The 27,011-nt window shown below is 34.8% G+C and overlaps 1 protein-coding gene across 10 annotated transcripts in view; it reads left to right on the forward strand.

The window, feature by feature from the left end:
* VRK2 (VRK serine/threonine kinase 2) overlaps positions 1-27,011 on the forward strand; it is a 96,913-nt gene that overhangs the window by 20,412 nt on the left and 49,490 nt on the right. For 5 of the 10 annotated variants that reach the window (XM_027131737.1, XM_027131735.1, XM_027131742.1 and 2 more), the window contains exons 3-8: positions 2,089-2,160; positions 20,220-20,269; positions 20,946-21,015; positions 22,612-22,699; positions 24,312-24,417; positions 25,607-25,699. In XM_027131737.1, the coding sequence (XP_026987538.1) occupies positions 2,089-2,160; positions 20,220-20,269; positions 20,946-21,015; positions 22,612-22,699; positions 24,312-24,417; positions 25,607-25,699 (479 nt within the window). Of the gene's footprint in view, positions 1-2,088; positions 2,161-7,655; positions 7,678-20,219; positions 20,270-20,945; positions 21,016-22,611; positions 22,700-24,311; positions 24,418-25,606; positions 25,700-27,011 lie in introns of those variants that run through there. The other 5 variants (XM_027131738.1, XM_027131739.1, XM_027131744.1 and 2 more) reach the window with 3 other exon arrangements.

Here is a 27,011-nt window from a genome sequence, read left to right on the forward strand (position 1 = left end):
GAAGATCTGTGAGATCCTGAAAGATGGTGAGAGATATTGAAACATGGATAGAGGTGTAAGGAAAGAATTGACCCAGCTGAGCAAAGAATTAGCTATACTACTAATGAGCAAGCAAAATAAATCTAAGGCATAGAAAAATGATGTAAAGAGAACATCAAGAAGAAAAAGTAATGGTTCTGTTATCTTTTTGTGTAGTATAGTTTTGGATAATAAGAACATTACATGAAAAGGTAAAGACTTTCAAAACAGAGACCATAATGAAAGATAAGAAAGATTTCCCTTATTTGAAACCTAATTTCAGCATGAATATTAGCAAGTGTTTCAAAAAGTGAGGGTGGAGCCAAAGTTCTTACCTAGTGGCTTGTTAAGTTTGAAATGCAGAATGTGTAATATCATTTCAGGGAGGGAGTTCAGGAACTACTTCAGCCCTTAATTCATAGACTAACAATAGAATAACTTCATAATAGCTAAGAGAAATATGGCTGTCATTCCAGTACACTATCTGGCCAAACTGAATGCCTCTTAAGAGAGAAGGAAACATTTGAGGACTTAGGAAATCTGAAATCATTTTATAACAGATTACCACAAAGATAAAGTAGACTTGAAAGTATATAAGTGAAAAAGACTTCCAAGAAATAAATGAATTACAAAAAGATTTGATGACACAAAGTAAAAAGTTTAGTAAAAACTGGACTTACGAATATAATTTTATAATGCAATTCACATTTCTAAAGTAGATTAAAGAACTGTGGTTAGGAAATATAGGGTTAAGAGTTAAACGGAAAGGTTGGTACATATCAACTCTTCAAGCAAGCTCGAAATGTTTAGTTAATAATAATAATAATGAAAACATCTAAATTAGAGTATATCAGTGTGAAGAGTGTTTAAGAAATAGATAAATGGATTGAAAGGTAGTCTATTATAAGATAACATATGTAATATGTACCACAACCAGTAAGTAATCGGTGAAGGAGAGCAAAAACGAATAACAATAATATAAATGTACAGTGTTGTATTATAATTCAATTGCCAATTACTACATTAGATAAAAACTGTCTGAAATCCCCTATTAAAGAATGTCATTGACAAAAACCCCATAATCACTTGCCAAAAGAGAAATACCTAATACAATAAAATATAAAGACACTAAAAGATCGAGTTTTTTAATGCACGTGTAAGCAAAGAGTAAGATAAGCATTTTTAAAATTGTTTTATATTCCATAGTAAAAATTATTAAGTGAACTAAACAAGGACATTATGTAATGGCAAAATGTTAATAAAGCCAAGTGAAAATGTAATCATAGAATTCAATATGACCAGAATGCTACTGTTCGTTTTTCTTAGAGAAGAAAGAAAATCTAGCAGGTGTTCAATAAGAACATGTTACAAATATAACTAGAGGTATTATAAACAGGAAATGACAAATCAATCACCAGTAGGTCTTCACACTGGTCTTTATGGAACCCAGGTATACAGGTGAAAGGAGTAGGGGCTGTGGTCACTCCACCCATGTTTCAACCCGAGCATTTCTGCTTTGATCTGTTCTTTGTATCAGGCTGCCAAGAAATATCCTGTTACTGAAACAGTTGAAGATAACTGATTATGCTACAATAATTAATAAGCTCCAGAGTTGAATATGCAATTAATAAGAAATGATTTATATTTGGAGGGGACTTAACAGCATTATAGAGAATAAGATCTTTCTTCCCCAACTGTACAAGAACTCATTTTAAAAATTGTGCGTGGTGATTTATTAGTAGTAAATGTAAAGAAAAATCAGAATTTTTATATGTCATAGTCTTGGAACCCAAGCATAGAAATAAATACCAATATTGTCTTGCTTGTTTTGTTTATGACCTGCATTCTATCTCGAGTTTCTACATCTTCAAATAGTGTTTAATTTAAGTTCACCTCCCCCTTGAAGCCTACTGTTTTCCTTTTTGCATTTTCTGCCAAAGTTGTATATTGTGTGTTTGTTCTCAATAATATTTTTGCCTCTCTTTTGTCAGAGACAAAATTTTGGAGAATTGACATTTTTAATGTTGAGTCTTCAATCTGCAAATAGAGTATCTCTCTCCATTTCTTTAGGTCTTCGATTTCTTTCATCAGCATTTTGGCTTTTGGCATATTGGTCCTGTACATGCACTTTTAGGTATATATGTAAGTTTTTCTTTTTCTTTTGAAATTTTTGATGCTATTAAAAATGGTATTGCTTTTGTAATTTTGGTTTCCAGTTGTACATTATTAGTATATAAAAATACAGTTGATTTTTGCTTGTTGACTATACGTCCCATCGTCTTGGTAAATTTACTTATTAGTCCTAGGATTTTTTTTTTTCAGATTCTTTGGAATTTTCTATATAGATAATCTTGTCATCTTGTCATTTGCAAGTAGGGATCACTTTATTTCTTCCTTTCGAATCTGTGTACTTTTTGTTTCCTGACTCCTTGCACTGGCTAGGACTTCCAGCACTTTATTGAGTAGGAATGGTGAGAGTGGACGTCCTTGACTGTTCCCAGTTTAAGGGAGAAAGCATTCAGCCCTCATCACTTAGTATAATGTTAGCTATAGGTTGTTTGTAGTATTCTTTTTCAAATTGAGGAAGCACTCCTTACTATACTGAGAGTTTTTATCCTGAATGGGTATCGAATTTTGTCAAATACTTTTTCTGCATTAATTGATAGGATCATTTGGTTTTTCTTTTTTAGATTCTTAATATGGTGGATAACATTGATTTCTTTTTTTTTTTCTTTTGCATCAGCATTATGAGGGGAGGATATTGGTCTATAGTTTTCTTTTTCTTTCTTTCTTTCTTTTTCCCCCTACTGTCTTTGTTTGATTTTGGTTTTGGTTTTAGGATAATGCTGGTTTCATAAAATGAGTTGTGAATTATTCCCTCCTTTTTTGCTTTCTGGAAGTGAATATATAGAATTGATGTTACTTGTTTTTCATGTGTTTTGTAGAATTCTACAGTGAAGCCATCTGGGGTTAGAGATACCTTTTTCCAAAGGATGTTTGTTTGTTTGTTTAGAACTTGATTTCACCTGGGACTTGTTTGGTTATTTGCTTCATATCAGGTAACTTTTAGTAGTTTGTGAATTTTAAGCATTTCCATTCCATCTAAGTTGTCAAATTTCTATGTATAGAGTTGTTCATAGTATTAGTTTATTATACTTTTAATGTTAGCAGTTTCTGTAGTGATACTCCTTTTTCATTCCTTATATGGATCATTTTTCTCTTTTTTTGCTTTTCTTTTTTGTCAGTCTTGACAGTGGGTTTGTAAATTTTATTGATCATTTCAAAGAAACAGCTCTTGGTTTTGTGGATTTACTGTATTTTTCTGTTTTCAATCTCACCAGTTTGTTTTTTTTTTCTTTTTTGTCTCCTTCTTTCCATTTGTTTTGGGTTTAGTTTGCCCTTTTTTCCCCCTAATTCCCTTAGGTGGAAACTTACTTATTTGAATCTTTCTTCTTTTGTAGTATAAGTGTTCAGTGCTAAATTTGTTTCTAAGTCCTTCTCTGACAGAATCCCACAAATTCTGATATGTTTTAGTTGTCATATATTACATCTATATTAACTTAAATTCCCCCAGACCATATTATAATTTTTGCTTTAACCATCAAACACATTTTAACTGAAGGAAAGCGTAATCCATTACATTTTCCCAATATTTACCATTTTTTTCTCTTCTTTTATTCCTGATAGCTCACATTTCCTTGTATGATTTTCTTTTCTTTTCTGAATATTTCTTTAGCAATTCTTATATAGCAGATCTGCTGGCTATGGCTACTCTTAGTTATTCTTCACTGGAGAATGTCTTTATTTAGCTTTAATTCCAGAAGGATATTTTTGCTGGATATTGGATTGACTGTTCTTTTCAGCACTTCAAACACGTTGTGACTCTTCCCTCTGGTCTTCAGGGTTTCTGATGAGAAATCCACAGTAATTTGAGTCATTTTACCCTGTAGTTAATTTATTTTTTACTCCAGCGCCTTTCAAGATTTTTCTTTGTTTTCGCTTTCAGTAGTTTGATTATATGTGTCTGGGCATTGATTTCTTTGAGTTTATCCCCATGGGGATTCACTGAACTGTAGGTTTATGTATATATAAAATTTGGGACATTTCAGCCATTATTTATCAAATATTTTTTTCAGCACCACACTCTTACCTCTCTACCTCTGGAACTCCAATATCATGAGTGTTAAATGTTTTGTTATTGCCTACAGGATCCTGAGACTCTGTTCAATTTTTCCATACTCTATCTTGCTGTTTTTCAGCTTGGATACATTTTTATTGATCCATTCTAAAGTTTAGTGACTCTTTCATGTGTCATCTCTATAATCATACTGAGCCCAATCATGAATTAAAAAATTTTTTTTTGTCATTGTATATTTCATTTCCAAAAGTGTCATTTAACTTTTTCTTTGTATATTCTGTGTCTTTGATGCATTGTCTGTCTTTCCATTTGTTCCAAAAGTGGAACATTTTTAAAATAGTTGCTTTGAAGGAACATTATTTGCTGGAACATTTTTTAAATAGTTGCTTTGAAGTCTTTATCAGTTCCAAAATCTGTATAATTTTGGCATTGATGTCTTGAATTAGTGTGGTGATTTTGTTATAATTTATTAACTAAAGTCCATAGTTTACAGTAGGGTTCACTTATATAGTACAGTTTTATGAGTTTTGACCAATGCATGATGTCATGTATCCACCATTATAGTATCATACAGAGTAGTTTCACTGCCCTAAGTTTCTCCTGTGTACCACCTATTTATCCCTCTGCCCCCTGTTCCAGAATGGCATACAGTTGGAATCATACATTATGGAGTCATTTCAAACAGGCTTTTGTTTCCTTTGGGTATACCCAGAAGTGGAATTGCTAGATCACATGGTAGTTCTAGTTTTAATTTCCTGAAGAACCTCCATATTGTTTTCCATAATGGTTATACCAGTTTATATTCCTACCAATAGTGTACAAAGCATTTCCTTTTCTCCACATCCTCACCAGCATTTGTTACTTCTTGTCTATTTGATAATAGCCCTGCTAACAGGTGTGAGGTAATATTCACTGTGGTTTAATTTGCATTTCCCTGATGATTGGTGATGGTGAGCACTGTTTAATGCACCTGTTGGCCATTTGAATGTCTTCTTTGGAGAAAATCTATAAGAGCCTTTGGCCATTTTAAAATTTGGTTATTTGGTTTTTTTTGCTATTGAGTTGTATGATCCTAGTAAGTATATTTTGATATTGGATATGTGGTTTGCAAATATTTTCTCTCATTCCATAGGTTGCCTTCTCATTTTGTTGACGGTTTCCTTTGCTGTGCAGAAATTTTTAGTTTTTTAGTTAGTCCCACTTATGTATTTTTGCTTTTATTGCCTCTGTTTTTGGTGTTAAATCCAAAACAGTCATTACCAAGACAGATATGAAGGAGCCAACCCCCTGTGTTTTCTTCTGGATCTTTTATGGTTTTAGGTCTTACACTCAAGTCTTTAAATCCATTCTGAGTTGATTTTTGTGTACAGTATAACGTAAGGGTCCAGTTTAATTCTTTTGCATGTGGCTATCTAGTGTTCCCAGCACCATTTATTGAAGAGCCTGTCCTTTCTACATTGTATATTCTTGACTCCTTTGTCAAAAATTAATTGACCATGAATTATTTCTGGACTCTCTGTTCTGTACCATTGATTTACACTTCTGTTTTTATGCCAATACCATACTGTTTTGATTATTATAGCTTTGTAATACAGTTTGAAATCAGAGAGTGTGATGCCTCCAGCTTTGTTCTTCTTGCTCAGTATACTTTGCCTATTCAGGGTCTTTTGTGGTTCCATACAAATTTTAGGATTTTTAAGAAATTTCTGTGAAAGATGCCACTGGAATTTTGGTAGGTATTACATTGAATCTGTAGATTGCCCTGGGTAGTCTGAATGTTTTAACACTATTGATTCTTCTGATCCATGAGCACATAATATCTTCCCATTTATTCTGTCCTCTGCATTTCTTTCATCAATGTTTTCAGGTCTCTGGTGTACAGATCTTTCTCATCCTTGGTTAAATTTATTCCTAAGTAATGGGTTCTTTTTGATGGTACTATAAGTGGGATTGTTTTCTGAATTTTTCTTTATGATACCTCATCGTTAGTGTATGGAAACACAGTTGATTCTTGTATATTGATTTTGTATCCTGGAGTCTTAAGGATTTTCTCTATAGAATGTCATCTACAAACAGAGATAATTTTACATTCTTTCTTCCCAATTTGGATGCCTTTTATTTCTTTTTATTGCCTGATTTCTCTGGCTAGGACTTCCAGTACTATGTTGAATAAAAGTGGCGAGAGTGGGCATCCTTATCTTGTTCCTGATCTTAAAGGAAAAGCTTTCAGCTTTTCACTTTTGGGTGTGATGTTGGATGTGGGCTTCACATAATTAGCCTTTATTATGTTGAGGTATGTTCCTTCTATACCCAGTATTTGAGTTTTTGATCATGACAGCATTTTGAATTTTGTCAAATGCTTTTTCCGCATCTATTGATATGATCATATGATTTTTATCCTTCATTTTGTTAATGTAGTTTATCACATTAATTGATTTGCATATGTTGAACCATCTTTGCATCCCAAAGTAAATCCCACTTGATTGTGGTATATGATCCTTTAATGTACTGTTGAATTCAGTTTGCTAATTATTTGTTGAGTATTTTTGCATGTATCTTCATCAGGGATATTGGTGTGTAATTTTCTTTTCTAGTAGTGTCTTTGTCTGACTTGATCTTTTCAATTGTCTTTCTAGTCTCTATTTATTTCCATTCTGATCTTTATTTCCTTTTTCTAATTTTGAGCTTCCTTTTTTCTTTATCTAGTTCCTTGATATGTAAAGTTAGAATATATATTGGATTTTTCTTTTTTCTTAGTGTAGATGTTTATTGTTATAAAATTCCTTCTTAAAACTGTTTTTGCTGTAACCCGTAAGTAGTGATATGTTGTGTTTCCATTTTCATTTGTCTCAAGTTATTTCTTGATTTTAAAAAATTTCTTCTTTGAGGGCTTCCCTGGTGGCACAGTGGTTGAGAGTCCACCTGTTGGTGCAGGGGACATGGGTTCGTGCCCCAGTCCAGGAAGATCCCACATGCTGCGGAGTGGCTGGGCCCGTGAGCCATGGCTGCTGAGCCTGTGTGTCCAGAGCCTGTGCTCCGCAACAGGAGAGGCCACAGCAGAGAGAGGCCTGCGTACCGCAAAAAAAAAAAAAAATTTCTTCTTTGAGCCATTGGTTGTTCAGGAGTGTATTGTTCAATCTCCACACACTTACGCATTTTCCAGGTTTTCTCTTGTAATCGATATCTAGTTTTGTACCATTGTGGTCAGAAAAGATACTTGATATGATTTCAGTTTCTTAAATTTGTTAGGACTTGCTTTGTCACCTAGCATGATCTATCCTAAAAAACGTTCCATGTGTGCTTGAGAAGAATGTATTCTGCTGCTTTTGATGGACTGTTCTGTATATATCTATTAGGTCCCTCTTATGTAACATGTAGTTTACATCCTTTATTTCCTCACTGATTTTCTAATCTGGATGATCTGTCCATTGTTGAAAGCAGTGTATTGAAGCCCTGTACTATTACTCTATTGCAGACTATTTCCCCCTTCAGATCTATTAATATTTGTTTTATATATTTAGGTGCACCTATCTTGGGTACATAGATATTTACAATTGTCATATCCTCTTGATGAACGGATCCCTTTATCATTATATAAGGATCCTCATTGTCTTTTATGTATCTTTTAAAATTAATTTTTATTGGAGTAGAGTTGCTTTACAATGTTGCATTAGTTTCTGCTGAACAGCAAAATGAATCAGCTATACGTATACATATATCCCCTCTTTTCTGGATTTCTTTCACATTTAGGTCACCACAGAGCATTGAGTAGAGTTCCCTGTGCTATACAGTAGGTTCTCATTAGTTATCTATTTTACACATAGTATCAATAGTGTATATATGTCAATCCCAGTCTCCCAGTTCCTTCCACACCCTCCCTTTCCCCCTTGGTATCCATACATTTGTTCTAGATTCCAAATATATGCATTAATATACAATATTTTTCTCTTTCTGACTTACTTCACTCTGTGTGATAATCTCTAGGTCCATCCACCTCATTACAAATAACTCAATTTCGTTCCTTTTTATGGCTGAGTAATATTCCATTGTATATATGTGCCACATCTTCTTTATTCATTTATCTGTCGATGGACACTTAGGTTGCTTCCATGTCCTGTTTATTGTAAATAGTGCTGCAGTGAACATTGGGGTGCATGTGTCTTTTTGAATTATGGTTTTCACTGGATATATGCCCAGTAGTGGGATTGCTGGGTCATGTCTCCTGTTACAGTTTTTGGTTTAAAGTATATTTTGTCTGAGATAAGTGTAGCTTCCCCTACTTTCTTTTGGTTTCCATTTACATAGGACATCTTTTTCCATCCCTTCACTTTCAATCTTGTGTGTCTTTGAAGCAGAAACCAACCTCTTTTAGATGTCATATAGTTGGGTCTTATTCTTTTTCTCCATTTAACCACCCTGTCTTTTGGCAAATTTAGTTTATTTACATTTAAAGTAATTGTTGATAGGTGTGAACATACTGTTGCCATTTTGGTAATTGTTTTCTGGTTGATTTGTAGTTCCTTTGTTCCTTTTTCTCTTGCTCTCCTCCTTTATGATTTGATGATTTTTTCATAATGATGTGCATTGATTTCTTTATCACTTGTTTATCTAAAGTTTTTGTTTGGGGAATTACCGTAAAGCTTACATGAAGCATCTTATGCTTGTAACAGGCTGTTTTAAGCTGATAACTTAACTTTGAGTAACAAAAAACCCTACATTTTTATGCTCCCCCTCCACACATTTTATGTTTTTGTTGTCAAAATTTACATGTTTTTGTCCCATGTATTCATTAACAAATTATAATATAGTTTTTTCTAATACTTTTGTTTTTTAACCTTTATACTAGAGTTGTAAATGGTTTACCCACTACAATATTAGCATATTCTGAATTTAACTATATTTGCCAGCTAGTTTTATACTTTTATATATTTTCATTTTAATAATTGGCATCCTTTTGTTTCAGCTTAAGGACTCCCTTCTTAGCTAGTTTCTGAATCTCTTTCAGAGGGAGTTGCTGGGTTTGTGGCTGTATATTCGGTGGAGGGAAGTGCAGGAGCCTACTATGTCACCACTTTGGGTACTCCTCAGTTTTCTTAAAATGAAAATTTTAATGATATAAATTTCTTTCTAGATGCTACTTTCATTCATTAAATTATTCATCAAAATTTTAAAGAATGCCCACTAGGCCTTATAATAGGTGCTTGGGATACATCTAAATAAAACAAACTATTCTGTGTTTGTGAGGCTTACATTCTATCAGAGAAAAACAAGCAGTAAATTTGCACTTTAACTACATCCTAACTAGATTCAATATAATATTCTCAATATTATATAGTCCTGTGTATTTTCTAATTTTCATTGTGATTTCTTCTTTGGCCTAGGGACCAGGGATTATGGTCACAGAATGTAGCCTTAATAATCCTTGTTCTTTGATATTTGATGAAACCTGCTTTCTCAGTAAAAATATGGGCAGTTAAAACAATGTTTTATGTTGGGCTAAAAAGAAAATATATTCTTCTGTTGTTTTTTATGTGGCCTTCAGATAAGCACTGTTAATTCTATTGTTTTAATTTGTTTTTGCTTATATATTATGGAATTGTACTAAAATCTTCCATGATCTTTTTCACTGTCAGTTTTTTTTCTTGGAATTCTGCTTGTTTTAGACATATATTATGAAGGCACATTATCAGGTGCTTTCAAGTTCATAATTTTTGTCTTTCTGTTGAATCGTTCCTTTTATGATTAGGGTGGACTAACTCTATGTCTAATGATTCTTCTTTCCTGAGACTTACATACTTTTGAAAATATATATTCCAGCTTTCTTTCAGCTAATTTTGGCTAATTAGTTTATTTTTTATCTTTTTATTTTGTTTCTCTGCACCACTAGGTTTTAGTATACATTTTTTTTTTTAACAACCTTACAGTTTCTGTCCTTAGAGGGTGAGCTTAGTCTATTCAAATTTATTATGATTACTTGCATCTTTTTTCAAATCAAAGATGTTATTGATTATAGCATGCATCATTATTTTGTATATGTAAGTTAAGTATCCATTACATGCTTAAAAATTCATAATTATCCTTCTCTTGAATTGTTTGTTTTTTTGTGTTTATGTAAGACCTGCTTTATATGTAATACCTAATACTGCTCATTTAAACTATGACACGATACCTTTAAAATAATCTTACATATGGAACACAGTTGTTGCAGTCTGTGTAAGTCTTTGGTTGCCAGTGTCAGAAATTCAAATGAATTTAAGCAAAAGGGGGATTTATTAACTCTTGTAAGTGAGAAGTACAGGGCTTTTCTGGCTTTAGGTATGGGTAGCTTTAGGGCTTATGCAATGTCACTAGGACTCTTTCTCTCTCCCTGCCTTAACCCTACTTTCCTCAGTTCTGGATTTTATTATCAGGCTTTATTTTCCATTTACCGAAGGAAAGTGATCACTGCTATTTCTAGGATTTTGGTGTCCTTAAAGCTTATGGTCTATCTTGTGTTATGCAGCATTTTAATGTCAAATGCTAGGGAAGACTTTTATACCTAGTTGGGGCACTTTGCTTTTTCTGAACTGGTTATGGTGGCCTGTGGGCTTGTACATTCCAAAGTGCTATGCTTGGTCATGTGCTCAACTCTGGAATGTAAGGGAGGATACACTGTGATAGGCACCCCTACTAGGTCTACATGGATAGTGGGAGGTTTGGTTCCTCAAAGGAACAACCAGATGAGGTTACCAATGAATAGAAAAGAGATGCTAGAAAGGCAAATATCATGTAAATGTACAATGCATTCCTTATCAGGTCATCAGACTTCTCATCAGAAATTTAAATGAGGATGTGAGACTACTATACTTTCAACACTATCACTGTCTATGATTGATCTTTCTTCTCAACTTCTAATAGATCAGTCAGCTGTAACCTACCAGACTAGATCCCTTTCCCTCCATGGTCAAGTCCTATCAGCTTCACTTTCTGAAATTTCTGGAATCTGCTCATTCTTTTAATCTGCCATTGATACTCTAATCCAATCTATAGTTCTCTCTTTAATCTATCAATATTAAATCCTTACTAATCTATCTATATCTGCTCTGGTTCCCTTTCAGTCTTTTCTCCACATTGCAGTGTAGTGATCTGTTCAAGATGTAAATCTCATTATGTGTTTCCTGTTCCTCAACTATACCTCAAACTTTTATTTATTTATTCATTTTTTTCCTTTTTTTTTTTTTTTTTTTGAGGTACGCGGGCCTCTCACCGCCGTGGCCTCTCCTGCTGCAGAGCACAGGCTCTGGACGTGCAGGCTCAGCGGCCATGGCTCATGGACCCAGCCGCTCCGTGGCACGTGGGATCCTCCCAGACCGGGTCATGAACCCGTGTCCCCCTGCATCGGCAGGTGGACTCCCAACCACTGTGCCACCAGGGAAGCCCTACCTCAAACTTTTAAAATCTTTCATGGAGAGAAATTCTTAGATAGATTTGCATCTGGCCCTTCATCACCTCTTCAGCTATTTTTGCACAAGCATTCCCTTTTGTATAATTAAATTGTACATTCTCATCATACTGTCCACCTCTCCTTTTAACACTTGTGATAATTATAGTTTTACATCCCATATGAGTATTTGATGAATGTCTGAATTCTCCACTAGACTATGAAAGCAGATACCTTGTCTTTGTCTGTTTTCTGTCATTTAATTTCACTACCTAGAATGTGAAGGATTCTATTTATTTATAGTAGGAAATAAATATTTATTTAATTAATTAACTGATCGATTGCTGTAAAGAGACCTCCATGGTCACTAGGACAATTTATTTGTTCAAAATCCAGCTCCAAGAGCTTTCTGGTCAATTGATTTTGGATTTAGGCCCTCTAATATAATCTGACTTGGAAGTTTATAGAGAATATTGTGTAGCTATCAAATGACAAGTGTGGGGATGTTTCAAGTATCTGTCAACACATTCATGTAAAATCATATGAAAGGAAGATTCAGACTATAAAGCGGTAAAGATACACTGATTGAAATCAGCAAGGAGTAGAACATTGGACTGGTTGGATATCTTTTTTCCCACTTGCAACATAATAAGTTACTTATCTAATTGAAACGCTCATTTTCCTTTTGTGCTTTTCTGTTTCTTACATTTTGTTGGGTTTAAAGATGTATTTGCTGTTTTGGATACTTGCTTTGAGAAAAGAAGCAGGGAGTTTCTACTGCGTTCTACCTCAGGAAGCAAAGACCATTGCCTAGAGTCAATATTGTACTGAGTAGACCAGGGTTAGGGCAGGACTATTTCTCTCCAGCCTTGGGTACCATAATGGTAAAAATAGTTTGCCATGGGGTGGGAGGACAGGCTCTTCTCATCCTTTCTTCTATACTAGGACTGGACCCCTTCTTCTTTTTATACTTTCTTTAGTTTTTTCCTTCTTAGGTATGGATAATCTACTCCCCCTGCGGTTCCCTTGGGACAGCTGCGTGGGTGAAAATGAAATGACTATATGAATAAAGAGGAAAAGAAAAATTTAATTAATATAAATAAGTTAGTTTCTTTTTTACTGTAAAGAGGTCTGGGTTCACAGTTTATATCTAATACCAACCAAAATTGAAGTATCAGTAATTTCTTTGACTAATAGCATTGCTAACATCAAAGTTTTTGGAGATTGCTTAAGAAAATTGTGCATGAGTTGGCTTAGCTGTGAAGTAGAATTTATATAGTTTAGTAAATTTATAACATACTTTTTACATCTATTAAGTAAATTAATAGAGAAAAGACAAGTTGATAGCGTTAGGAGCAAAGGAAAAATGTTAGGAGTAGTAATGAGAGGACATAGCATTTTGGTAAATATACTGAAAATATATCTGAAGAATTTGATCATAATCTAACTGACAGTTTTCAATACTAGTTTGACCTTTTTTCCCTTCACTTTCCTTTTTTAAAAAAAAAATTTTTTTATTGGAGTGTAGTTGCCTGACAATGTTGTGTTAGTTTCTGCTGTACAGTGAAGTGAATCAGCTATATGTATACATATATCCCCTCTTTTTTGGATTTCCTTCCCATTTTGGTTACCACAGAGCACTGAGTAGAATTCCCTGTGCTATATAGCAGGTTCTCATTAGTTATCTGTTTTATACCCAGTAGTGTATATATGTCAATTACAATCTTCCAGTTCATCCCACCTCCCCCTTTCCCCCTTGGTGACCATACATTTATTCTCTTGCTCTGTCTCTCTATTTCTGCTTTGCAAATAGGTTCATCTGTACCATTTTTCTAGATTCCACACATATGCATTAATATATATTTGTTTTTCCCTTTCTGACTTACTTCACTCTGTATGACAGTCTCTAGGTCCATCCACGTCTCTACAAATGGCCCAGTTTTGTTCCTTTTTATGGCTGATAGTCCACTGTTTATATCTTCTGTATCCATTTATCTGTCGATCGGCATTTAGGATGCTTCCATGTCCTGGCTATTGTAAATAGTGCTGCAGTGAACATTGGAGTGCATGTGTCTTTTTGAATTATGGTTTTCTCTGAGTATATGCCCAGTCGTAGGATTGCTGGATCATCTGGTAGTTCTGTCTTTAGTTTTTTAAGGAACCTCCATACTGTTCTCCATAGTGGCTGTGTCTATTTACATTCCCACCAACAGTGCAAGAGAGTTCCCTTTTCTCCACACCCTTTCCAGCATTTATTGTTTGTAGATTTTTTGATGATGGCCATTCTTGTGAGGTGATACCTCATTGTAGTTTTGATTTGTATTTCTCTAATAATTAGTGATGTTGAGCATCTTTTCATGTGTTTGTTGGCCATCTGTATGTTTTCTTTGGAGAAATGTCTATTTAGGTCTTTCACCCATTTTTTGATTGGGTTTTTTGTTTTTTTGATATTGAACTGCATGAGCTGTTTGTATATTTTGGAGATAAATCCCTTCTCAATTGCTTCGTTTGCAAATATTTTCTCCCACTGTGAGGGTTGTCTTTTCGTCTTGTTTATGGTTTCCTTTGCTGTGCAAAAGCTTTTAAGTTTCATTAGGTCCCATTTGTTTATTTTTGTTTTTATTTTCATTGCTCTAGGAGGTGGGTCAAAAAAGATCTTGTTGTGATTTGTCATAGAGTGTTCTTATGTTTACCTCTAAGAGTTTTATAGTGTCCATTCTTTCATTTAGGTCTCTAATCCATTTTGAGTTTATTTTTGCGTATTGTGTTGATTTCATTCTTTTACAGGTAGCTGTCCAGTTTTCCCAGCATCACTTATTGAAGAGACTCTCTTTTCTCCATTGTATATCCTTGTCTCCTTTGTCGTAGATTAGTAGAACATAGGTGCATGGGTTTATCTTCAGGCTTTCTATTCTGTTCCATTGATCTGTATTTCTTTCTTTGTGCCAGTACTATACTGTCTTGATTACTGTAGCTTTGTAGTATAGTTTGAAGTCAGGGAGTCTGATTACTCCAGCTCCGTTTTTCTTTCTCAAGATTGCTTTGGCTATTTGGGGTCTTCTGTGTTTCCATAGAAGTTGTACAATTTTTTTGTTTTAATTCTGTGAAAAATGCCATTGGTAATTTGATAGGGATTGCATTGAATCTGTAGATTGCCGTGGGTAGTATAGTCATTTTCACAATATTGATTCTTCCAATCCAAGAACATGGTATATCTCTCCATTTGTTTATGTCATCTTTGATTTCTTTCATCAGTGTCTTACAGTTTTCTGAGTACAGGTCTTTTACCACCTTATGTAGGTTTATTCATAGGTATTTTATTCTTTTTGTTGCTGTGGTAAATGGGAGTGTTTCCTTAATTTCTCTTTCTGATCTTCCATTGTTAGTGTACAGGAAGGAATGCAAGAGATTTTTGTGTATTAATTTTGTATTCTGCCACTTTACCACCAAATTAATTGATTAGCTTTAGTAGTTTTCTGGTGGCATCTTTAGGATTTTCTATGTATAGTATCATGTCATCTGCAAACAGTGACAGTTTTACTTCTTCTTTTCCAATTTGTATTCCTTTTATTTCTTTTTCTTCTCTGATTGCCATGGCTAGGACTTCCAAAACTATGTTGAATAATAGTGGCGAGAGTGGACATCCTTGTCTTGTTCCTGATCTTAGAGGAAATGCTTTCAGTTTTTCACCATTGAGAATGATGTTTGCTGTGGGTTTGTCATATATGGCCTTTATTATGTTGAGGTAGGTTCCCTCTCTGCCCACTTTCTGGAGAGTTTTTATCATAAATGGGTGTTGACTTCTGTTGAAAGCTTTTTCTGCATCTATTGAGATGATCATATAGTTTTCTTTAATTCGTTAATATGGTGTATCACGTTGATTAATTTGTGTATATTGAAGAATCCTTGCATCTCTGGGATAAATCCCACTTGATCATGGTGTGTGATCCTTTTAATGTGTTGTTGGATTCTGTTTGCTAGTATTTTGTTGAGGATTTTTGTGTCCATGTTCATCAGTGATATTGGTCTGTAATTTTACTTTTTTGTGATATCTTTGTCTGGTTTTGGTACCAGGGTGATGGTGGCCTCATAGAATGAGTTTGGGAGTGTTCCTTCCTCTGCAATTTTTTGGAAGAGTTTGAGAAGGATGGGTGTTAGCTCTTCTCTAAATGTTTGATAGAATTCACATGTGAAGCCATCTGGTCCTGGACTTCTGTTTGTTGGAAGATTTTTTATTGCAGTTTCAATTTCATTACTTGTGATTGGTCTGCTTATATTTTCTATTTCTTCCTGGTTCAGTCTTATAAGTTTGTACCTTTCTAAGAATTTGTCCATTTCTTCCAGGTTGTCCATTTTATTGGCATAGAGTTGCTTGTAGTAGTCTCTTAGGATGCTTTGTATTTCTGCGGTGTCAGTTGTAATTTCTCCTTTTTCATTTCTAACTTCATTGATTTGGGTCCTCTCCCTTTTTTACTTGATGAGTCTCGCTAAAGGTTTACCAATTTTGTTTATCTTCTCAAAGAAACAGCTTTTATTTTCATTGATTTATGCTATTGTTTTCTTCATTTCTATTTCATTTATTTCTGCTCTGATCTTTATGATTTCTTTCCCCTACTAACTTTGAGTTTTGTTTGTTCTTCTTTCTCTAGTTGCTTAGGTATAAGGTTAGGTTGTTTATTTGAGATTTTTCTTGTTTCTTGAGGTAGGAATGTATTGTTATAAACTTCCCTCTTGGAACTGCTTTTGCTGCATCCCATAGGTTTTGGGTTGTCGTGTTTTCATTGCCCTTTATTTCTATGTATTTTTTGGTTTCCTCTTCGATGTCTTCAGTGATCTTTTGGTTATTTCGCAGTGTATTGTCTAGCCTCCATGTGGTTGTGTTTTTTCCAGTTTTTTTTCCTGTAATTGATTTCTAATCTCATAGCGTTATAGCATTGTGGTTGGAAAAGATGCTCCGTATGATTTAAATTTTCTTAAATTTACTGAGGCTTGATTTGTGACCCAAGAAGTGATCTGTCCTGGAGAGTGTTCCATGTGTGCTTGAGAAGAAAGTGTATTCTGCTGCTTTCGGGTGGAATGTCCTATAAATATCAATTATGTCTATCTGATCTATTGTGTCAATTAAAGCTTTGTTTCCTTATTAGCTTTCTGTCTGGATGATCTGTCCATTGGTGTAAATGGGGTGTTAAAGTTCCCCACTATTAATGTGTTACTGTCGATTTCCCCTTTTATGGCTGTTAGCATTTTCCTATGTATTGAGGAGCCCCTATGTTGGGTGCATAAATATTTACAATTATTATAGCTTCTTCTTGGATTGATCCCTGGATCATTGTGTAGTGTCCTTCCTTGTCTCTTGTAACAGTCTTTATTTTAAAGTCTAATTCATCTGATATGAGTATTGCTACTCTAGCTTTCTTTTGATTTCTTTTTGCATGGAATATCTTTTTCCATCCCCTCACTTTCAGTCTGTATGTGTCCCTAGGTCTGAAGTGGGTCTCTTGTAGATAGCATATATGTGGGTCTTGTTTTTGTATCCATTCAGCCAGCCTGTGTCTTTTGGTTGGAGCATTTAATCCATTTACATTTAAGGTAGTCATTGATATGTATGTTCCTATTACCATTTTCTTAATTGTTTTGCATTTGTTTTTGTAGGTCTTTTTCTTCTCTTGTGTTTCCTGCCTGGAGAAGTTCCTTTAGCATTTGCTGTAAAGCTAGTTTGGTGGTGCTGAATTCTCCTAGCTTTTGCTTAACTGTAAAGCTTTTGCTTTCTCCATCAGCCTGAATGAGATCCTTGCTGGGTAGAGTAATCTTGGTTGTAGGTGTTTCCCTTTTAGCACTTTAAATATATCCTGCCCCTCCCTCCTGGCCTCCAGAGTTTCTGCTGATAAATCAGCTGATAACCTTATGGGGATTCCCTTGTATGTTCTTTGTTGCTTTTCCCTTGCTGCTTTTAATATTTTTTCTTTGAATTTAATTTTTGTTAGTTTGAATGATAGGTATTGTGGCATGTTTCTCCTTGGGTTCATCCTGTATGGAACTCTCTGTGCTTCCTGACTTGGGTGGCTATTTCCTTTCGCATATTAGGGAAGTTTTCGAGGATAATCTCTTCAAATAGTTTCTCAGACCCTTTCTCTTTCTCTTCTTCTTCTGGGACACCTATCATTTGAATGTTGGTGTGTTTAATGTTGTCTGCAAGGTCTCTTAGACAGTCCTCATTTCTTTTCATTCTTTTATCTTTATTCTGCTCCTTAGCAAATATTTCCATCGTTCTATCATCCAGCTCACTTATCTGTTCTTCTGCCTCAGTTATTCTGCTATTGGTTCCTTCTAGTGTAGTTTTCACTTGAGTTATTGTGTTGTTCATCTCTGTTTGTTCTTTAGTTCTTCTAGGTCCTTGTTAAACATTTCTTGTATTTTCTCGATCCGTGCCTCCATTCTATTTCCCAGATTTTGGATCATCTTTACTATCATTACTCTGAATTCTTTTTTAGGGAGCTTGCCTATTTCCTCTTCATTTATTTTGTCTTATAGGTTTTTACCTTGCTCCTTCATCTGTAACATATTTTTTTGTCATCTCATTTTTTTTGATGAGTATGGCTGTGTTCCTGTCTTGCTGGTTGTTTGGCCTGAGATGTCCAGCACTGGAGTTTGCAGGCAGTTGGGTGGTGCCAGGTCTTGGTGCCGAGATGAGGAACTCTGGGAGAGCTCACACTGATTAATATTCCCTGGGGCCTGAAGTTCTCTGTTAGTCCAGCAGCTTGAACTTGGCACTCCCATCACAGGAGCTCAGGCCCAACCCCTGGCCTCGTCATACAGGGGCACCTCCCATCCCCTTAGGTGTCAGTACTAGCGCCCAGTAGTTGCTCTGTGAGAATTGTTCTGATGCATACTTGTGTACTTGTGAGGAGATGCGAACTGCACGTTCTTCTACTCCGTCATCTTGACTCCGTTTCCCCTGGGTCATCCTGGGGAAGACGGATTGAAGCCAGGAGAAAGCTAGAGCATAGGAGACCTGTCAGAGGCTTGTTCGATGAAATCGGGTAAAGGATGGCGACATTCTGTACCTGGGCTTTACCCATGGTGGGGCAGTGGGCACCTTGGGCAGCCAAGGTGCGCTTCCACCTCTCACTGTTGATTATCCTTCCTGTAAGCACCTGGACATTTCTGCAAAATCGGCTCCTCAGACCAGCCAGATAGCTTCCATCAGCTCTTTCAAAGCTGGAGGAGGAACAGGTTGTGCAGGCTTTGGGTTCAGCTTGGCTAGTCTATCCCAAAAGGAATAGCATGTGTTTTGGGGAACACAAAGGGATGCTTTTCTCTTTCATAGTTATGACACTATGGTTATAAGGGACTTCATGTGTCTTCTACAATAGCAAAGAGAGGAACACACTATTTTCTTTCATTTCCAATATGCTAATTGGTACAAACTGCTCTCAAAGGTATCTGCATGCCAAACCGAGAGATTCTATCTGCATATTCCACTGAAGATTAAGTAGCCTGTTACAGATCCTTATTTCTTTGATGGTTGTTGAGCTGCACCCCACTGGCCTACAAGGCCTCTACTTGCCCAGCTTCAAGACTGGAGATAGAGCTGGGAGTTAGTGACAGAGACATTAGTGTTTGATGGATGGGGGAGCATACATGTCTGAATCAAGGTCCTGGAGCAACACCCCACAGTTTGTGGTGGACAGTGGACAGGACGTTGTGGCTGACTTTGCTGGGGGGATGGAGGGAATCCTTTCAGTTTCCTTTAAACATCATCCTGACAAACACTTAACACAGTGCCTTGCCTATTCTAGCTTCTTGATAAATAAATATTGGTTAGTTGAATGAATAAAGGAATAAATGAATGAAGAGTAAATAGTTGAATGACAACATTCTAGACCTTCACAATATGAATAAATATACATGTCAACTTCTCTTATCAAGATTTGAATACAAAGTAATCTTTTAATAATTTAGATAATGTAGATGAGATGATTGATTTGATTTAAGAATTTGAAGAGTGGAATTTTCTTAAGTTGGATTACTGTATCTAAAATGCAAATGGTAAGTAATAAAATGAAGTAAGATAACTTGAAATTGAAATGAGCTTATGTTATGAGATACATACTCTTTAATTTAGGAATAGTTGATTGCTAGGCTCAGGAGATGATTTTTTAAAGACTTTATTCTTTTTCTAACTTGATTTATTTTAGAATTTTGCCAAGTAGAAGTTGTTTTGAACTTTCTACTTAACGTGAATCAGTGTTCACTTCTGAATTATCATAGATTTTAATTTAGCAAAATTCAATCAATGGATTATAGTATATATCATGTATTGGGTTTAATGCTATATATCCAGCAAATAGGTTCCCCTACATTTGGATCTATGTGATTGATATAATCTATTGGTTTCCATGTTTGAATATTTGAGTATGGTTTATGGTAAAGAGTGTGGGCTGTGGTGTCACACTTGAGTTTCAATCCCCAATCTGCTGCTACTTAGTGAACAAATTATTCAACTTGTTAAACCTTAGAAGCATCTTGTATAAAATGGAGGTGATACCTACCATAAGAGTTCTTAGTCCAGTGTCTGGGATATAGTAGGCATTCAGTAATTGGGAGCAACTATTGTTTTCCTCATTCTCTTTTGTTCTGCAGCTTTCCCCGTAAATAACCCAGATAAAGATGCAAGACATGTAATAAAAGTGGTAAGTATTGCTCTTTAATTTGTGTTTCACATATATTTGACATTTTAATTTTCTGCTTTATTCATTTCATTTTTGTAAAAATGCTTCTCACCTTTAGTTTTCATAATTTTAATTAACAATACATCTAATATTATATATTTTCACATTATTAAAATGTAAAGACTGGAGAATTTTGTTCTTCTACATTGACATTTATCATCCTTGTATCTTATCTAGCTCTCTATCTTCTGCCTTTCTTTTCCTCTCTGCTCTAGATGATAAAGTCCTTAAAGGCAGGAATGAGGTTTTATTTTTGTTTGTACCCCTGTGGCTAGTACTATGAACAAAATATTGTAGACACTCAGTAAAGATTCATGTATGAATGAACCACCAGGGTAGTTTGCAGTGTATCCACCCTGTTATACATGTTAGTACACATTGAGTGTCTGTGTACGTGTACAGTTCTTAGTGTTTTTAGTAAGTTCTTTCCATAAGAAGACTACTTTCTCATGTCTAAGACTGTAGAGATAGCATTACAAAATGTTAAAAATGAGGTTCTTTGTTTATTTAGTGCTTTTCTGAGATTTTTGTGATTCAAGTACTATTATATATTACATATGTATACTCATTTTCACAGTTGAAATACCAATTCCATCTTTAAAATTTTTTTCTAATAAAGTTAACTTTTCTTTTATAGGAATATCAAGAAAATGGCCCATTATTTTCAGAACTTAAATTTTATCAAAGAGCGGCCAAAAGAGACTGTAGTAAGTAAAATTAGCAAAGTAAGCTACTTCCATATATATGTTTGCTAAAGTGGCTGTTAATATTTTTGTCTTTTTCTGGCCTTATGGAAAATTCTTTTCAATTAGGAATTTTTATTGTAAAATGATAGTTAACTGTTATATAAAAACAAGACAGATGGTATACAAATCTTGATATTATATACATAATTGGTTATATATTTCAAGTAAAAGTTATTTCTTTTACTTTACATAAAATGCTGGATTGTTGACCTAAGCTACCAAGAGTTCTCTAGGTATAAAAGATAGTAAAATGAAATTGTTTCTTTCACAAAAAACCATTTGGATAAAAAGGATATAAGGAAAAGACAATAAAATGGGCAGTAGATTATAAAGAAAAGGAATGACCATAGAATAGATTCGGGCATAGTGTATGGAAATGATTAAACATTAAGATGATTTAGAAAATAAGTTAAAAATGTTTAATATTTGTATGTTGAGTAATTAATTGGAGCTGGATATCAGATGTAAGAACTACCAGTTAGAGGATTGGAATATGAAATAAATATGAGCAGAGCTAAGAAGAAAAAAAGCATGTTATAAATACTCTATGATATAGATGGACTAGTAAAGCTTAAAGGAAATTGATATGAGTATAATTAAGGTCCTTTACATTATGTTTAGGAAAGAGAATGATGAGTCTAACCTCAATAATTAACTTTGTTTTCTTTAACAACCTTCTGAGCATTAAGACTATAGTCGTTACTAACTGCTTAAACTATGTCAGAGTGACAAACAGAATCCATTAGACTTCATCGCTTATCAGTAGAGCTGTCTTAAACATTAAGCATATATGGTAGAAAAATGAAAAATTAAATAAGCTGCCTGATTAAGTGGATTTGATTTTTTTAAACAAAATTTAATCAAAACAGTTTCAGTGCAACAGTTTCAGAGTAAGATGATTTTTCTGCCCAACTTCTATTTATTTATTTTGACTACTGTGGCTTTAGACTTTTAGTAATATTGAAGAAAAAGCTGTCTTTCTACTGATCCTTTGGTGGTTAACGTATTTTATATTCAAAAATGTAACAAACGTGAAAGGGAATTAATTTTTTTAATGAATAGAAACATTTGTGTAAATGATATCAATGCATTTTATGACTATGCTATTTTTGTTTCTGTTTTTTATTGCATATTTTTTATATTAAAAAAAGTTTTTTGGAGTATAGTGGATTTACAATGTTGTGTTAGTTTCTGCTATACAGCAAAGTGAATCATATATACATATATATATTATATATATATATCTACTCTTTTTTAGATTCTTTTCCCATATAGGTCATTACAGAGTCTTGAGTAGAGTGACTATGACTATTTTTGTTTTGGTTATAACTGATTTAAAATTTTAAAATGTTAGAAATCCGTGTATGCTTTTATGTTAATTATAGTGATAAATAGAATTTGCAACTATTAGCTAGATATATTTGATTTTTAAAAAATGTTTTTAGGAAGGTCTAATTTCTATTTAAGTTAGCTAAATAAGTTTAAGCATCTACGCAAAAGTAAGAAATACCTTTCTAAAAAAGTATACCTTTTTTCCTGTGAAATTTGTCTTTGCAGTCAAAAAATGGATAGAACTCAAACAGCTTGATTATTTAGGAATTCCTCAGTTTTATGGATCTGGTATTGCTGAATTCAAGGGAAAAAGGTAAAATGGAATTATTATAATCAAATATTGTCCTGTAACTGTTTCTCATGTGGTCTATTAGTTATTTGTTGCTATATAACTAATGACCTAAAATGTGGTGGCTTATAATGACAAACTAATATTACCTTAGTTTCTGTGGGTCAGTTATCTATGTATAAATGGCTTCCCTAGATGGTTCTTGCTCAGGCCTTCTCATGAGGATATAGTCAGATGTCTTTTGGGCTGTAGTCTTCTCAAGGCTCGACTGGGGAAAGTTCTGCTTTCAAAATCACTCATGTGGCTATTGGCAGGCCTAAGAGAATCAGCTTTTAAATTCTCTCACGTGATTGTTGGCAGGCCTCACTTCCTCACCATGTAGGTCTCTCCAAAGGGTGCCTGAGTGTCATAAAGGCATGGCAGCTGGCTTGCAGTAATTGAAAGAGAGAGAGAAGGAGAAAGAGCACACGCAAGAGCATGCATCCAAAACGAAAGTCACAGTCCTTTTATAACCTAATTGTAGACGTGATAGCCCATCATTTCTATTGTGTTCTCTTTGCTAGAAGCAAGTCATTAAGTCTACCCCATAGTCAAGAGAGGAGATCTAATTAAGCTCCATCTCTTGAGAGGCACAACCAAAAATTTGTAGAAATGTTTTTAAACTCACCAAACATGGCTAGTCATCACATATAAATAATTAATAGTAGTGATTTTAAAAAAATGTCATTTGTTAGGTACCCATTTTGTTCTTTCAGTAGCCTTTTATGATAGGTGATAATATTTCTTTTCCTAGGTGAGAAGATAGGCTGAGGTCAGTGCTTTGCCTAAATGATCTTTAAATGCTATAAATTTTTTTAAAAAATGAACAAACAGTAATCTTGAAACAAAGTAAAGGGCTACCTATAGGGGAGTGAATGGCTGAGTAAACCATGGTACATCTATATCATGTAATACTATGCAGCCCATTAAAGGAATCAATTAAAGGAATCAATTAAAGTTGATTTGGAAGGATTTCAATGAGATATTATTGAAAAAAGTATGATGCAGAAAAGTTCATATAATTAGATTGCATTTTTGTCAAAAAAATACAAAAATTCCTATGTGTATTTGTGTGTGTGTATACATAGATAGATATAGAATTGGGGCAGATATGAAGGGAAGAAAAGGGGCGGGGAGAGGTCCCAAACAGAAAAGAAAAAGAAGACATACATTTAGGAAAACACATGTTTATAAATGTATAGAGAAAGTAAATATGATTTTATAAGGTCAAGAAACAAATATAAATAAAATCTTCTGTATGGAAAAATAATTGCTCAAGGCCATATGGCAAGAAGGTGATGGAGTCAAAATGAATTAAGTTCAAGACTAATTTAGAAAGACTTCTCTTTTCATGTTCTAAGACAGTGTGAGTGGTTCGGCACAGAATGCTCTTCTACTCAAAAACTAACTGCAAAGTAAATACTTAGTATGTTTCTGCAAAAGAATGGCAATATAACGTACATTCGTTCTCTAATGGTTCAGATTGCATCATTCTTTATTGTTAAGTTGGGGGTATTTTTCCATTGTTTCAAATTCATAAATAGACAGTTTCAGCATTGCTATTTTAACATCTCCTTTTGACTTCTCCTTCTTATAGTTACAGATTTATGGTAATGGAAAGACTGGGAATAGATTTGCAGAAGATCTCAGACCAGAATGGTACTTTTAAAAAGTCAACTGTCCTGCAGCTAGGTATCCGAATGGTAAGAAAGAATGACTTATTTCCCATGCTCCATTTTCAGATTATTTACTTGTTACAACATACAAATTGTTGCCCTTTGTGGAATTATCAGAGAATGAAGGATTATTGCCCTAGAAATGTCAGTTATTGAGCATAGATACTATTTTGGTGAAATTGATAACAGTGGGCTCTGTAAGTGACAGAATGTGCTGTGTTTGGCACTACAAACTCAATTAGGCTTGGTTCTACAGTCTGATTTTTTTTTTTTCTCACAGCTTTGTTTTACGTATCAGAACAAGCTTGCATTTCTAGAAGAATAACCTCTCTTTTGTCAGTTATATTTATAACAATGCAAAGTATGGCAAAATATATTATTTTCCATACTACACATGTGGTGGTAAGGGGGTGCTATAACGTTTTTATTATGAGTTTGGGATGGTGGCAGTAATTAGTGTGGCAATGAATAATATATACTTTGCCAAATAAAAAGCAATGAAATCTTAATAGCACCCATGCACACATTTTGTTTATACCACGTATTCGTCTTATCTTGTTTGTGTTTGGTTTGCCTAAGCTCCATTTTATTTTTTCCACTTTAGATAGAATGCAACTACTCATGCCAGGTTGGGATATGGCAAACAGAACTCATTAATTTTCCCATCCATCCTCTAGCCAGCCAACAAATGTTTATTGAGCATTAGGCGTAGGTAACATGCAAGTCTCAAGGGTTTCAGAGATGAAGCATAGGTGTTTTCTGTTACTCTACAGAGGGAGAATGCCTGATCCTGGACGTGGGCTTTTGTTCTGGGAGCCCCAAAAACTTATAATTATTGCTTGGGCGAGGGATTGTTGAGTGGGCGTCATGATTATTTCACTTCAGGTCTCTGATTTTATCATAATTTTCCTCTTTGCACAGTGTGATTTGGGCACCGTGCTGTCAGGAGCATAGGCATTGTTGAGTCTTGGCTTCCTCTCCATCAGAGGTGCATTTAAAACACTTGATATTTGAGGATCCTTTTATTCACCTTTTTCCCAGGATGAGCGACCAGCACATGTGATAATTTTAGAATAGATAAATGCATAATTGTGAAATACATCATTTTGTCATTGTTAATGTGAAAAAAATACATGTTATTCTCTATTCACAATGTTCAGGTTGATCTGGAGTTCTAAATAGACATCAGTATAACCTTATATATTTCTTTTCACAGTTGGATGTACTGGAATATATACATGAAAATGAATATGTTCATGCTGATATAAAAGCAGCGAATCTACTTTTGGGTTACAGAAATCCACATCAGGTAAATACAGTATTAAGCTTTTGCCTTCAGTAAGGATCTTCAAAGTGCCATACTGAGACCTTCAATAAACAAACTCCTAACAGGCAAAAGTTTGCAAATGAGGACTTAACATGATGAGTGTTGTAATTTATCCTATCTTGCTTATCTAATTTAATGCACTAACCTGATAAATGATTAGGATGAAGAAGCTGAGACTGGGGGCGGGGGGTAAATAATTTATTAATGGACATATAGTGGCTGAGCAGGGATTTGAACTTCTGAGCAAATATAAGCAAAAACCATCAAAATGCAATGAGAGAAGGGATGGATTTATGCAGAGAAAAAAAAAAAGGCTGTCACCTTAGTTCTTCTTCCACGTATAAACAATGAAGTTTTAAACAGAGCAGCATTGCCGATACAACTTTTTGTGATGATGGAAATATCCTGTATGTTACTGTCCAGTATGGGAGCCATTAGCCACACGTGGCTGTTAAGCACTGGCAATGTGGGTAGTACAATACCAAATGCTGGTGAAGATGTGGAGCAACAGGAACTCTCATTCATTGCTGGTGCTATGGCCACTGTGGAAGACAGTTTGACAGTTTCTTACAAAACTGAACATACTCTAACATATGATCTGGCAGTTAAATTCCTTGGTATTTACCCAGAGGAGTGGAAAACTTATATCCACAGAAGTACCTACACACAGATGTTTATAGCAGATTTATTCATAGTTGCCAAAACTTGAATAAAGATGTCCTTTAATAGTTAAATAAACTGTGGTTCATCTGGACAATGCAATAGTACTCTACATTAAAAAGAAATGAGCACAGGCTTCCCTGGTGGTGCAGTGGTTGAGGGTCCGCCTGCCGATGCAGGGGACACGGGATCGTGCCCCGGTTCGGGAAGATCCCACATGCCGCGGAGCGGCTGGGCCCGTGACCCATGGCTGCTGAGCCTGCGCGTTCGGAGCCTGTGCTCCGCGAAGGGAGAGGCCGCAACAGTGAGAGGCCCACATACCGCAAAAGAAAAAAAAAAAAGCCATAGAATATTTAACACCACAAGTGGACCCTAACGTAAACTGTAGACTTTTGGTGATAATGACGTATCGGTGTAGGTTCATCCGTTGTAACAGATGTAATACCGTGGTGTGGGATGTTGATAGTGTGCGAGGCTATATTTGGGAGGAGGGGAGAGTGGTATATGAGAACTTACTGTACCTTCCACTCAGTTTTACCTAAATTGCTCTACATTTAGTAAAATTGAATTTGAAACTGCTCTAAAAAATAGTCTTAAATAATGAGACTAGTGTGACCGAAGAACTGAATTTTAA

Source organism: Aethalodelphis obliquidens, unplaced genomic scaffold, assembly GCF_003676395.1.
Source record: "Aethalodelphis obliquidens isolate GAN/ISIS:26980383/991018 unplaced genomic scaffold, ASM367639v1 scaffold40, whole genome shotgun sequence".
NCBI lineage: Eukaryota > Metazoa > Chordata > Mammalia > Artiodactyla > Delphinidae > Aethalodelphis > Aethalodelphis obliquidens.